The sequence below is a fragment of the Phacochoerus africanus genome, chromosome 8 (genome assembly GCF_016906955.1).
Source record: "Phacochoerus africanus isolate WHEZ1 chromosome 8, ROS_Pafr_v1, whole genome shotgun sequence".
In the NCBI taxonomy this organism is placed as follows: Eukaryota; Metazoa; Chordata; class Mammalia; order Artiodactyla; family Suidae; genus Phacochoerus; species Phacochoerus africanus.
In genome coordinates, this window is record NC_062551.1 from 108,154,853 (window position 1) to 108,170,171 (window position 15,319).

A 15,319-nucleotide genomic window follows, 5' to 3' on the forward strand; every position below is an offset into this window, starting at 1 on the left:
CAGGTGGTTTGCATGCACATTCAAGTTGCAGAAGCACTAGACTGTCTGCAATCTGACAAAGGGTATTTATGAAAACCCTGCAACTGATATCACATTTGTGATGAAATATTGAACTCTTTCCTTCTAAAGATTGGGAGCAAGGAAGGATGCTTGCTTTTCACCACTTCTGTTAAACCATGCCCTGGAGGTCCTAACTGGTGCATAAAACAAGAGGAAGAAATAAAAGTTATTAAGATTGGAAAAGAAAAAGTAGTGTTTGTAGATGACACGGTTGTTTATGTAAAAAAGCCTAAGGAATATACAAAACAATTCCTAGAGCTAATAATTGAATGTAGTCATATTTCAGGATGTAATAATCATATGTAAAAACTAACTGTATTTATATATACCAGTAGCAAACAATAGGAAAATGAAATTAAAGTTCAATTTAAAAAGTGTCAAAAAACATAAAATGCTTAGGATTACGTTTAACAAAAGACATGTAAGGCCTTGATATTAAAGCTAAAAATCTTTGCTGAGAGAAATTTAGAAAGACTTAATAAATATAAAGATGTAACATATTTGTGGATTGGAAGACTCCATATTATTAAGATATCAGTTCTCCCCAAATTGCTCTGAAGAGTCAATGTGGGCTTTTTTTTTTTTTTTTTGTCTTTTTACCATTTCTTGGGACGCTCCCGCGGCATATGGAGGTTCCCAGGCTAGGGGGCAAATTGGAACTGTAGCCTTGGGCCTACACCAGAGCCACAGCAACACGGGATCCAAGCTGGTCTGTGACCTACACCACAGCTCATGGCAAAGTCAGATCCTTAACCCACTGAGCAAGGCCAGGGATCCAACCCATGTCCTCATGGATACTAGTCGGATTCGTTAACCACTGAGCCATGATGGGAACTCTGGATATTTTATTTTTGGTGAAAGTACCACAGCATGAATGAATCTGACTAGAAACCATGAGTTTGTGGGTTCAATCCCTGGCCTCACTCAGTGGGTTAAGGATCCGGTGTTGCCGTGAGCTGTGGTGTAGGTCGCAGACGCGGCTCGGATCCCGAGTTGCTGTGGCTCTGGCGTAGGCCGGTGGCTACAGCTCCGATTCCACCCCTAGCCTGGGATCCTCCATATGCTGCGGGAGTGGCCCTAGAAAAGCAAAAAGACAAAAAAAAGAAAAAAAAGAAAAAAAAAGTACCACAGCAATTCTATGGCAGAGGGTGGAGAGAGAAGAGGAAATTGTTTCAACAAACGGTTCTGGAGTAACTGGATGTTTACATGGGAAAAATGAACTTTGACCCATGACCTCAAATCACATACAAAATCTAAATTGATGTGGATCAGACCTAAAGTAGAGTTAAAACTTAAAAGCTTTAGAGAAAAATGCAGGTATGTATCTTTGTGATTCAAGAATGAGCAGTTTTCTTAGGTCACAGAAAGCAATAACCATGAAAAGTTGACAAGTTAGACTTCTTCAAAATTAAAAGCTTCTGGATTTCCCCTCGTGGCTCAGCAGTTAACGAATCTGAGTAGCATCCTGAGGACGGGGGTTTGATCCCTGGCCAAACCCAGTGAGTTAAGGATCTGGTGTTGCCATGAGCTGTGGTGTATATATGTTACAGATGAGGCTAGGATCCTGCATTGCTGTGACTGTGGTGTAGGCTGGCAGCTGTAACTCCGATTCAACCCCTAGCCTGGGAACCTCCATATGCTGCGGGTGCAGCCCTAAAAAAAAAAAAAAAAAAAAATTTAAAACTTCTGCTCACAAAGGACATGGAAGAAAATGAATAGACAATCCATTCATGGGGAGAAAATATTCCCCAAAACATAAATGTGGCAAATGGTTGGTATCCAGGATTGCTAAAGAACTCCCACAGGTCAATAGTAAAAAGATACATAACTCAATTCAAATGCAAAAGACATGAATAGCCACTACACAGAAGTGGATGCATGAATGGCCAGTAAGCAGAGCACAAAGGGCTGAGCATCATCACTCATCAGAAATGTAAATGAAAGTTACAGTGATTTACCCTCAATTTTGGTGAGGCGGTGGAGCAGCCTATCACGCATCACTTGGTGTGAGTAACAAGCGGTACGACCACTTTGGGAAAATGCCTGGCAGTTTTTAAAATAAAACTAAACATACGTCTACTCCAGGACTCACAAACTCCACTCTTAGGCACTTATCCATCAGAAATGAAACCGTGTGTTTATATTGGTAGCAGCTTTATGCACATTAGCCACACATGGGAAATAGCCCAGGTGTCCATCAATAATAGACTGGATGAACACAGACTGGCATGTTTATACAGTGGGACACCAGCGGGCATTAGAGAGCAACCTCCTGCTGATGGTCCAGCGACATGCAAGAGTCCTGATAGCATCGTACCAAGGGAAGGAAGACTTCCAAAAGATAATCTTATGGAGAACATTTAGATCATATTCTGGAACAGGCAAAACTAATCAATAGTGGAAAAATTGGAACTGTGGTTGCCTCTCCGAGCTGGGGATTGCCTGGGAAGAGGCATGGGGACCCTTTCTGGAGTGGTGCTATTGTTCTGAACAGAGAGAGCGATCTGGGTTTCACAGATACATAGGCGCTTGTTATACCTCAGTGAAGGTACAATTAAGAGTTTTGCCCTTGTGTATAAATTTTACACCAAAAAGAAAAAATCCTGTAAGCAAACATTAAACTCCAGTTAAATATATGCATCCTAAAGTAGATCAGTGAAACTAAGTGATATCTGCAGTTTATTTTGAATTATGTAACAAGATGGATTAGTGGGTGGATAGAAGAATGAGTAGATAGATGATTATGTGAAAAAGCAAGTATAGCAAATTGTTGAGTCTAGTAGAGAGGCTATAGGTGTTTACCATGAAATTTGAAATTTTTGGTAATAAGATATGGGGGGAAGACTGATGAAAGAAGGCAGGGTGCACGACATTTTTGGATCGACTCCTTGATCTCTTTCTCTTTGGTAAAATAATGTTGCTCTCGATTAAGGTTGAAGAGTCTCCCTGTTGTTTTAGATGAAGCCTGAAGATACTTTATTCCTGTTAACTAAACCAGAGTCTTTCACTTTTTCCATGGAGGCATGATTTTTTTTTTTTTAGGGCTGCACCTGTGGCATATGGAAGTTCCCCGGCTAGGGACTGAATCGGAGCTGCAGCTGCCGGCTTACACCACAGCCACAGCAACAGGGGATCAGAGCCGTGTCTTCGACCCACACCGCAGCTCATGGCAACCCTGGATCCCTGACCCATTGAGCAAGGCCAGAGATCAAACCTGCGTCCTCATGGATACTACTTGGATTTGTTTCTGCTGAGCCACTATGGGAACTCATTCACTATTTTCAAACTCTGTTTTTGTTTTTGTTTTTTCTCTTACACACACACACACACCACAAAAAGCTTAGAGATGGGATCAAGAAACAGACAGAGTACATATGGCTGTGTTCCTTCCTACAACAAATCCCACAAAATGACAGGAAAGACATTCAACAAGCAAAACACTCTCTCCTTCCAGAATCCACAATAGCATAAAAACTAAGAAAGAGTAGCATCCACAGATGAGCAGTTTCAAGAGATTCTGGACAGATAGAAAACAGAAACAGATCTGTATAGGAGGGTACAGCTGTGATTGTTGGAAGAATTTGGAGGTACTCCAACAGGCAACAGACAGAAGAAATTAACTGTGGAACTGTATTCAAACCTATAAAGCCTTATTTAAGTTTATAAAAGAAGACCTATAGAGAGAGGCATAAAATATTTCCAGACTCAATATTATAAATATGCCATCTCCCTCTAAAACCAAGCTATAAATTCAGTGCAGTCTCCACCAGATTTTTCATAAAGATTGACAGACTGATTCTAAAGTTCTTTTTTTTTTTAATTTCATTTTTTTAAAAAATAAGGCTGCACCTGTAGCACGTGGAGGTTCCCAGGCTGGGGGCCAAATCAGAGCTGCAGCTGCCGGCCTTCACCACAGCCTCAGCAACATAAGATCCAAGCCATGTATGTGATCTATACTACAGCTCATGGCAACACCGATCCTTAACCCACTGAGCAAGGCTAGGGATCAAACCCGCATCCTCCTGGATACTAGTCGGGTTCGTTACCACTGAGTCACAACAGGAACTCCTGCTTTCAAGTTTTGAATATTCTCTAGGACCCACACCACCTGAGGGCAAGATACACCCCTTACCCATGGACACCAAGGTCATGGTTGGATCAAGGCCAGATAGAGACTCAAGGACAATAGTGGCTCCAAAATGTTGGAGGCACCCAGGAAGCAGTTTGCATCCACTGTTTTAAGTGTTGGTTTGGGGGTATGTGACATTTTATTTTATTTTATTTAAGATTTTATTTTTTTCTGGATTTCCTGCTGTGGCTCAGTGGGTTAAGAACCTGACATAGTGTCCATAAGGATGCGGGTTCCATTCCTGGCCTCACTCAGTGGGTTGGGGATCCAGCGTAGCTGTGAGCTGTGGTGTAGGTAGGTCGCAGATGCGGTTTGGATCTGGTGTTGCTATAGTTGTGGCGTAGACTGGCAGCTGTGGCTCCAATTGGACCCTAGCCTGGGAACTTCCATATGTCACAGGTGTGACCATAAAAAAAAAATTATTTTTTCTATTATAGTTGATTTATAATATTCTGTTGATTTCTGCTGTGCAGCAAAGTGACCCAGTCATCTATATATATACTCTTTTTCTCGCATTTTCCTCTGTCATGCTTCATCACAAGTGACTAGATATAGTTCCCTGTGCTATACAGCAGGATCTCATTGCCTATCCACTCCAAATGCAATAGTTTGCATCTGCTAACCCCAAATTCCCCATCCATCCCACTCCCTCCCTCTCTGAGAGGTGGCATTTGAATAAAGACTTGAAAGAAGCCAGAGAGTGGGCCAGGCACTGTCTGGGGGAGAGCATTCCCGGCAGAGGAGACTGCAGGGCAAAGGGCCTTGAGAGGGAGGAAGGGGCCTGCATGGCCAGAGGGGAGTGAGCAGGGTGAGGGGTGGGGAGTCAGAGGTCATAGAGGTTTATCCTGTTTTCTGGTCTTTGGATGAAATATCAGATGTGGGCTTCCCAGGGAGCATATGGGCCATGGGTGCACTTGCCAGTAGTCTCCTGGGACCTGAGCTTCCTAGAGGTGGGAGCTAGTAACAGTGTCATAGGTGTGGTCAAGGAATTGAGGGAAAAAGAGAGTGAGAGAGAGATGGGATTTACCTGAAGATAGATTGAAAAGCAGCTTGGAAAATTCTACTTAGAGGAGTTAGGACCTGGGCATTGTCAGAATAGGGCCTGGGGTTTCTAGGTTGGTGTTCCTTAGAAAGCTTCTCTAGATGATGCCAGGGGAAAAGCGGTGGGTGGGGAGGGTGGGCTTACCTGTTGCACTGATCCCATTGGCAAACACCCCAGGCTTTAGCCCAAGCAACTGAGGCTTTCTCATCTCTTGTCTTACATGCAAAATCAGGCACCTACTCCATCCAGCCAGATTACTTCCTCTGTGCCTCCAACGTAGAAATTATGGAGCCACGACTGTTCCTGAATCTTCATCTGGCCTTGATCCAACCATGACCTTGGTGTCCGTGGATAAGAGGTTTATTTTGCTCTTAGGTGGTATGGGTCCTAGAGAACCATGAAGAACTTGAAGGCAAACTATAGGTATTCTTCCATTGGCCCTATTTGTTGCTGGCTTTTGGGTATTTGTTAGTTTTTTGTGTTTTAAAAATATAACTTCTAGAAGTTCCCCTGTGGTGCAGTGGGTTAAAGATCTGGCATTGCTGCAGCCGTGGCACAGTTAAGAATTATGGCACGGGTTTGATTCCTGGTCTGGGAACTTCTGCATGCTGTGGGCACAGCCAAAAAAAAAAAAAAAAAAAGAAAAAAGAAAAAAAAAAGAAAACTTTTCAGGAGTTCCCTGGTGGCTTAGTGGTTAGTACTTTTACCACTGTGGTCCGGGTTCAATCCCTGGTCTGGGAACTGAGATTCCATGTCAAGTTGCTGCATACCATGGCCAACATATATATTCTCTGTAGCAGATATTTCCACCTACTAAACCTTGTGGTAAAGGAGAGAACCTGGGGTACCCACTTCAGAGAACTTTTCTTCATTTCTTATTCCAATGGGGAAAAAAAATGGGAGCCAAGATTCACCTGATGGTTCTGACTATTAGAAGCCACAGTGGCAAGCAACAGAATCGAGAGGTTAATTGGCATGTGATGCAAGAGTGGGTGGACCACAGCTGTTTCTTATTTGCCCAAGATGTTTATGCAAGTAAATGTTAAGTCAGAAGTGGCCAGTGTGGTTTTAGACCTCAGTGTTAAAATGAATTCAGATTTTAGCCCACAGGACAAGGAGTGGTAATAAATAAGTCTGTGATTAATAAAATCATCTAAAATAGGGGAGAGGATACAGAAAGGGTCTTTGTTCTCCTCTCTGTGTTTCTGTGTAGACCCCTTTTGAGTCAAAGTATATCATATTTGTTCTTTTTAACTTCCTGTTGCCTTTTTTCCTTTAATGAAAGAATGCTGTCCCCTGAATTGTTTCCAAATTAGAGAGAGAGGCAGAATTGACCTAGACCCACAGTATATAGTTTGTGGAAATTTGTGATGCATGTTGGGTAATTTGATTTTATGGCAATTACAAGGATTAGCCATAAAATACAAAGGCTGCCTTGTATTGTCCTTTAAAATGAGTTCTGTGTATGAGACTCATGCCTACATTTTCCATTCCCATAGCAAAAATGTTTGGGAAGTGGTTTCAGGCTAAAGAACAGATAGATTTTGGAATGAAGAGAGAAGAGCATCTGTATCTGCAGTTTCTTCCAAGGTTGGAGAGGATAAAAATACACACATGACCCTTTATCCCTCGAGTAAAATGTAAGGGTGACTTATTATCCATTCATCGTTACTGAATGAAGCTTCGAAGAGTGGTCCTCTTGAGTTTTGCTCCTTCAGATGTCAGATGCTTCATTAAGTAGTGGAGGGGAAAACCTGGGTTGTCCAGTGCGTGGGGCTTCCCTTCATTTCCTCTTCGATGGGAAAAAAATTCTGGAGTTCAAGCCAGGGTTCTGTGGTAAATCTTGCAGATTCAAGGTCAAGATCAATGCTTTTTTTTTTTTTTTTCTTTTGGTGACTTTGACATTACAGTTGTGTATGACAGTGTTATTTCTCTGCATGAATAGCACTTCTCCAGTATTCTGCCCTCGAAATGTCTTTTGTTTCTTTCTAGCATAACACAGCTGGTGTAAACTGTGAAAAGTGTGCTAAGGGTTATTACCGTCCGTATGGTGTTCCGGTCCACGCCCCTGATGGCTGCATCCGTAAGTTTCATTTCCAACTTGGTGTGTCTTAGACTTCAGGGAAGTCATGGGCTAAATTCTGACTGGTTAGTAATGCCCTTCATTTTTCTCTCTCTTTATATGATTGGTTCTACTCTTTACTAGCTGTGTGACCGCAGGCAGTTCCATAGTCTTTCTGCGCATCAGATTTCTTATATGTAGAAGGAAATGATCATCTATCCTCCGAGATTAAATGAAATGCCACCAAAACTACCTAGGAAAATACTAAGCCTGCAACAAATGTTTTCGGTTGTTTCTACATGTTTCTATGATCGTGAGCATAAAGAATCCACAGGACACATAAATTCTAAACAGATTAAGCAAAGGACACCAGAAGGAGTCAGGCTGGGGGGATGCTCCGGTTTCTCCAGTCTCCCAGTTCCTCACAGGACAGGAACTCAGCTGAGCTATGACAGTATTTTTGACGTCCAAGGGGAGAACTTTTGCTGGGTCAAGGGAAGCTCCCAAGAGAGGGGCTTTCCAAGCATTGTACACCCCAAGTACATTCCTCCAGAATGCAAATACTTAACAGCCATGTTGGTTGCAAAACCTGCTTTCAGTGAGTCATATCACGTGGTTCTGATTTGGGTTATGGGTGCAGTCTTGCTGGCCTGTCCACAGGTTAAATCTCAATATCTAGGCATCTTGCACTTGTGTCCACATGACAGCTGTGTAACGAGGATCACAGTGTGGCTATCCATAGTTGGCTCATGGTCAGGAGAGGTTGTGCACAGACAACCTGGTGGGGCTACAACACACACCCATCCGGTCCCTCTGATGCTGGTTGGTGCAGGTTGGCATCCTGCACAGTGAGCTGGGCATACTTAGTACAATAAAGCCCGTTCTTGAGAGCTTGGTGTGGCTGCTTATCAGTGCTTGTCTCTGATGGCCCCTGAAGTCAAGGCAAACCATCAGCCAGCCATGAGGTGGAAGACAGGCTGGGCCCTTTCAAGAATCCCTGTGGACCAATGAGGAAGTAGTCAATGTCACTTGAGAAGCTATCAGGACATATTTACCTTATGAGGTGCAGTGAAGGACACATCCCTTGAGATTTCTCAATCCCTTTGGAATTTCTCTTAGCCTGCAGGTGTAACCCTGAGCACGCAGAGGCCTGTGAGCAGGGCTCTGGCCGCTGCACCTGCAAGTCCAATTTCCGCGGAGACCACTGTGAGGAGTGCGCAGCCGGCTACTATCATTTCCCATTTTGCTTGAGTAAGTCCTGGGGCGGAAGGAAGGGGCCTTGCTTTTCAGCACTCACCTGGGCTTTGTGCCTCAACCCTTGGGGGCATGGCTGGGGGGCTGGGGACAGAAGTGGGGCCATGGAGGTGGTATTTGCATGATAGTGTTTCCCGAAGTTTGGAACATTACATTTATGTAAGCATATTTTGTCCTGTTATTTATCTCCAAAGTGTTAGGCTGTGCTATAGACAGTACCGTCCGTCTCAGCAGGTCAAAGGGTCAAATAGCGTCAATTTCAGCTTGCTAATGATCCATGTGTAAACCTAGAAGAAACATCATGGGCTTCCAGATGTTCATTTGCACACACATTGTGTGTGTTGTATTTCTGATGGCGGGGGGATGTGTCTGCCCCTTCCCACTGCCATGACCTAAGGTAGTGTCTCAGGATCTCAGAGAGAACAAATGTGCAAATGCGGGAAACACCCTAGAACATGAGGGAGGAGCGTCTGTGAGATCAGCCATGCAGCTTGTGACAAGAGCCATGATGCTCTTGGTCCTTCGGTGGCGTAAAAACCGGACTTTGGAGTTAGGTCAGAGAAGCATTGTCTCAGGAAGGGGCAACCCCATTGCTGCATTTGTTCTCACCCATTCCCACCTTACAACTCTACCACCCCAGGAAAAGCATGTGGAGTTGTGGGGAATGTGTGGACAGGACACATGCATGGGGTCACCATCTGTCCTGCTTCCCACCTGCTGTCCCAGGGTCGTGCTTAAACTAGGGCCCATTTCCACTGTTGAGTGTTCCAGTTTGGAGGATGAATTATAGGATCATCTTCTAGTTAAAGGAACCAGTTTTTAAGCCCACACTCAGTAGCACTGAATCAGGGCTGCATCAGTTTAGAATCTGTGATTATTGGATAGAGGCTGAGCAGAAATTGCATTTGCATAAGCACAATTTTAGGGAAAAACTTGAAGGAAAACACTTTTAGAAGCTAGTCTCAATTTTACATTAAAAAACAATAAAGATGGAGTTCCCGTTGTGGCTCAGTGGTTAATGAACCCAACTAGTATCCATGATGACGCAGGTTCCATCCCTGGCCTCACTCAGTGGGTTAAGGATCCAGCGTTGCCATGAGCTGTGGTGTAGGTTGCAAACGCGGCTCGGATCTGGCATTACTGCGGCTGTGGCATAGGCCGGCGACTACAGCTCCGATTAGACCCCTAGCCTGGGAGCTGCCATATGCCGCCGGTGCGGCCCTAAAAAGAGAAAAGACAAAAAAATCCAAGAACAACAGCAACAACAACAAAACAGCAAAGATGCCAAAGAAGCCTAGCTCAGTCCTGCTGGATTGGGACTTTGCTACTATGAGCACAAAATGTCCATTTCTTCACATTAATATACGGATCACAATGTCTGACCATCCTGATTCTGTTCCCAGATGCATTTTAAGTAAAGCAACATTGCCCGTCTTTCAATTACTCTCCACATGCTTCTTTCACTAAGTTCGAGAGCGCTCCTGGTTAGGGCAACTTTATCTTTTCCTTTACCATCTCCTTAATCCTTCTCTGTATTTTTTTGACAAACTATTTTTCTAGAAATTCCCATTTTCCCTGCGTCTACTCCAAGTCCCAAAGGTCCAGTAGCTGGAGATTTAAAAGGTAAGTAACTTCTCTTTTGGTTTAACTTCCGTGAAAATATTATACTTCATGTTCCTTTCCTACTTCCTAGGCACAGGGCTGTGTCCAAGTTCAGCTTCTCTTATGTGGGACCAAGGTGGTGCCTGGCGGTGTGTCCCCTTCAGGCTCCTCAACCCCCATCATTCTCTATTCCAGTCTGTCCCTTGCAAAGGTACCTACCTACCTGACGGACACTAGGCAGAGCTGGGATTGTATGCTGCTGGCTTGCTCAGAAACCTTCAGGGGCAGTCAGTTCCCTACTCTGCTGTTTGGCTCTCCATCAAGAGACTCTGAGAAAGGAATTGAGTGCAGGCAGTTAATTTGGGAGGTGACCCCAGGAAACGCAGCGAGGGAGTGAGACCTGGGGAGATTCGGTAGCGAGCAAGGTTGTGCCTTACACCTGGAGCTGCAGCCGCAGCCGTCTGAGCAGCTCTGGGGGGCAGCAGAGAACTTGCTCAGCCTTATCTCACTTCAGTCACCTGCTCTTCAGGGGCATTAACTATGTGGGGAGCTCCTGCAGCCAGAAAAGCACCCAGGGAGAGAGAGTGGCAGGGGTCTGCAGGAAGCAGCCTTTGGGGCATCAGAGGTGCTGATTCTGCAAATATTTTATGACCCCTATTAGCACTGTTCCGGCTGCTGGGGACTTGGCAGTGAAACACATTTCTCAGCACTCCTGGAGCTTATATTTCAGTGAGGGGGCGCCGGGGGCGGGGGAAGGTTTATATATTTAATATATAAACCAGTAAAATCACTAACATGCTAGATTATGATAAGTGGGGCTGTATTTGCACAAGGAACTTCTTTCACATGGGAGTCATTCACACTGTAGGTGTAAATTAACCCACATGAGTATGTTCCAGGATTTTGGGTTCAATTCTGGAGCTCTGGGCAGTTCCCCATGTGAACCCACAATGGCACATACAGGGACACACACACACACACACTCAGAAGGGCATGTGGGCACCCATATAAGGGCACATCGCAGGCACATAGCCCACGGCCATCTGGGTCAGGTTTGGGTCACCCAGGAAAGGGAAGACCTGGTGGTCACGTGCTTGTCTCGCTCAGGTGGAGGTCATGCTGAGAGCACGTGGACCCCCCCACCCCCCACCCTCCTGGTGCATCCAGGGTGTGGGCGAGCACAGAAGGGGCCCTGGTGACCAGACAAGAGCATAGTCTCTGGAGGGCATCTTTGCCCAAGGAGTTCAGGTTCTACAAAAAGACCGTAGCTCTGGGTATGGGCTGGAGGTGGCAGCCAGCCATCAGGGCCGTGGAATAAATTAGACAATAAGGCCGAGAGAGGTTCGGGAATGTGAGGTTTGCACATGTGAGTAGGTTGTCAGGGAAGCCCTCTCTGAAGAGATGATTAAGCAGGGACGTCCGGGGGCTGAGGGCTGGGCCCTGCAGGTGTCTGGGGAGAAGCATCCAGATGCAGGAAAGAGCAAGTGCAAAGTCCTTAAGGCAGGACATGCCAGGGGTGTTCCCAGATCAGAAGGAGACCAGGTGTGTGAAAGCGGGGGGAGCACAGGGGAAGCAGTGAAGGGGGATGTTCCGGGGACCAGATCGTAGCTCAGCCACGTCAAAGACTTACTGTCTACTCTGATGAGCCGGGAGCTGGGAGAGTTTGGCACAGGGAAATGACATTGCGTTAGGGTCTGTGTGGAGACTGTGGTGAAAACCAATTGCAGGGGGAGAAGAGAAGAAGCAGGGAAGCCATCGTGGTGATGATCCCTGAGGAAGAGAAGGTGGCGTCTGGGACCCAGGAGGTATCAGTGGAGGTGGCCAGAAGTGGACAGACCATGTGTCTAATCTGAGGATGGATCCGGCAGGACTTGTCTGGAGTGGGGATGTTGCTGGTGAAGTGGACTGTGAGGGAACGGGAGGACTGGGTGGCTCCCAGGCTTCCAGAAGGAGCCCACAAGGAGGACGAGCCCTGTACTGAGCTGCGCAGGCTGTCAGCGAGAAGGAGCGGGCACATGCAGGGCTGGGGCAGTGGGCGGACCCGTGTGGGAGCGTGAGGGCGCTCTCTCCTGGTCTTTCTTTTTTCCTTTGTGAGATAGGAATCAGAGCCTTCCCATCGTGGCTCAGCAGAAAGAAATCTGACTGGCATCCATGAGGACACAGGTTTGATCCCTGGCCTTGCTCAGTGGGTTAAGGATCTGGCATTGCCATGAGCCGTGGTGTAGGTCGCAGACGTGGCTTGGATCTGGCGTTGCTGTGGCTGCGATGTGGGCCAGTGGCTACAGCTCCAATTCCGCCCCTAGCCTGGGAACCTCCATATGCCACAGGGACAGCTCTAAAAAGACAAAATAGGAGTTCCCATTGTGGTGCAGTGGTTAACGAATCTGACTAGGAACCATGAGGTTGCGGGTTCGATCCCTGCCCTTGCTCAGTGGGTTAACGATCCGGCGTTGCCGTGAGCTGTGGTGTAGGTTGCAGACGCGGCTCGGATCCCGCGTTGCTGTGGCTCTGGTGTAGGCCGACAGCTACAGCTCCGATTCGACCCCTAGCCTGGGAATCTCCTTATGCCGAGGGAGCGACCCAAGAAATGGCAAAAAGACAAAAAAAAAAAGACAAAATAAAAAGAAAGAAAGAGGACTCAAGGTCAGGCAGAATGTGGGGAAGAGGCCCCAGGGTTGAGGAGAGAGAAGGTGTGAAAGAGCCTTCCTGGAACTTAGGAGGCGTGGATGGGCGTGGGGCATGTCACAGTATTTGGGGACAGCACAAGGGCTCACCGGGGGCAGCCCTGTGACCCAGCCTCCCTTCCGGTGCTTGTTTCCTGCTTCTGTTCTGTCTCTCTGCTCGTACCCAGCTTCCCATATCTTGGGGTGTTGTCTTTAGCCATCATCACTCCCTTGGCCACTTGGGACAATAGCGATGTTTGACTTGTTTTCTGATCCCCACAGCACCTGCCGGGAGTCCCGCCCACAGTGGGTACCAGCGAGTGTTTCCTACATGTTAGTTATTTGACGAGAACGGAGCTCAGGTTTTGAGCCTGGATGAAACCACACATCCTCGGTTTCCTTCTGCAGGCATGTTTTAGATCTTCCACGTAGGGTCTCTTTCCAGTAAACCCTTTGTTTGCCAGTTCCTTTCTCTCCAAGTACACTGGTGGTGATTTCAGGGAAAGACGTTTAATTGAACTTGAAGGGAAGTTCAGGCATCTGTTACAAACTATTCGGGAAGCCTTAGAACACAGCCTTGAGGAAAAGAAGTTTCAAATAGTGCAATTAGGTTTGTTTGGGAATTTGAAGGCACAGATATCCACTTCAATTAGGTTTTCTACTAAAGCATTTTAAAAACATCCAATTTGGGGCCTAACTTCTGGAAGGACTGTTAAGAAGCACAAACATCTCAACTGCCAGGGGATACACAGCGCTAGATAAGGCCACGTCCCTCCTGGTGCTGGGGATTTTAATTCATTAAGGCCAACTGATGCTTTCATGTCTTCTAATACGGTGGTAATTAAACAGGGCTGGGTTTAGAACTCCCTGTTTCACTCCCAGATCTTAATCTAGATTTCCAGGGGTGAAGCCCAGGCTGGTATTTTGAACAGGTTTTCCAGATGATTCTGAGGTGTGTCTCATTAAGAACCATCGCTGTAGTTAGTAGAAGTTCCTGTTTAGTGGTTGGCAGACTTTTCTGTAAAGATGAAGATAGTAAATAGTCCCAGCTTTGTAGGTAACGTTGCAAGTGCTCAACTCTGCTGTTGTAACATGAGAAGAACCGTCGACAAGATGTGAATGAATGAGCTTGGCTGTGTGCCAGTAAAACTTTGTTTACCCAAATAAGGATGGGAGTTCCCGTTGTGGCGCAGTGGAGATGAATCTGACTAGGAACCATGAGGTTGGGGATTCCATCCCTGGCCTTGCTCAGTGGATTAAGGATCTGGCATTGCCGTGAGCTGTGGTGTAGGTCGCAGACGTGGCTTGGATCTGGCGTTGCTGTGACTGTGGTGTAGACCGGCAGCTGCAACTCCAATTAGACCCCTAGCCTGGGAACTTCCATATGCCATGGGTGCGGCCCTAAAAAAAAAAAAAAAAAAAAAAAAAGGGATGGATCTGGCCCTCAGGCCAGAGTTGACAGATTGGGGGATTACATCAGCATCTCTGCATTTGGGATTCCATACCCAAGCAGTGATATTTTACCAGGAGATTCTAGCGTACAGCCAAGATGGAGAACTACTGTTCTAGAAAATCCATATGCTCAATTCCAGACACTTGAAGCAAAAGGACAATAATTTTGCAGTTAGGAATATTTTTAGGTTTTTCATTATATTTCATGATGCCGGATAGTATTTGGATTTTCTGGGTCCAAGTGATTATTTATATTTGTAACCACTTAACAGTTATGTTTAGGAAGTTGCTGTTTAGTAGGCGTATCTTCAAGTCGTCTTTTTGTAAATGACGGAATATACAAAACAGTCACTCTAGAAGGACACTGGCATGGGTACATTTTTACTCCTCCAGGTTCAAACAAAGAGCCGTGACAACAAAATCCACAGCTGCAGAAAGACTGTAGGTCTTGCTTTAGGAGACGAATATAATCTTGGGATATTTTGTAAAGCAGCCCATTTGGCCTGAAGACGTGGCTGCCCAGAGGTTTCTTGCCAAATACTACGAGAAGGTTTTGAATCCCCAGTTACTCTGTAAGGAGCAGCTTGGCCATTGCCAAAGTGTTGAGGCAGTGTGGTGGGGGCTGGGCACTCGCTAATGATGAGAGCTCTGATAGCCACTGGGGGTGCCTTCCTGCTATGTCCCTCCCCAGGCTGGGCGCTTCACCTGCCTGGACGGGTGGGGCAGTCACTGCTGGCATGGAGACCTGCCAATTAAAGCTTAGAGAGGGACAGATGAAGAGTTCTTATCTGTGTTTGGAGGCCCTGTGTAGATGCCAGTGAAATAGAATTCAAGGAATGGTTTTTACCAAAGAGAGTGGTCGTCTTGAATAGTTAGCACATTCTTCATTCATGAAACTCTTAAGTGCCTCCTGTGTACTGGGCACTGCCAAGGCAGTGGCCTGCTCCCACTTCCTGCTCCCTGGGAGCTCCCAGGCCCTGTGGGAGGCACACAGGCCGTGACAACAACGGGAGTTAATGCTATGACCCAGCAAGGATACAGAGTCATGGGAGCAA

The 15,319-nt window shown here is 46.1% G+C and overlaps 1 protein-coding gene across 1 annotated transcript in view; it reads left to right on the plus strand.

Moving 5' to 3' along the window:
- Positions 1 to 15,319, plus strand: part of LAMA3 (laminin subunit alpha 3) — a 254,743-nt gene that overhangs the window by 83,180 nt on the left and 156,244 nt on the right. Inside the window, exons 9-11 of the mRNA XM_047793935.1 lie at positions 7,224 to 7,314; positions 8,413 to 8,544; positions 10,108 to 10,170. Coding sequence (XP_047649891.1) covers positions 7,224 to 7,314; positions 8,413 to 8,544; positions 10,108 to 10,170 — 286 coding nt within the window. The remainder of the gene's footprint in view (positions 1 to 7,223; positions 7,315 to 8,412; positions 8,545 to 10,107; positions 10,171 to 15,319) is intronic.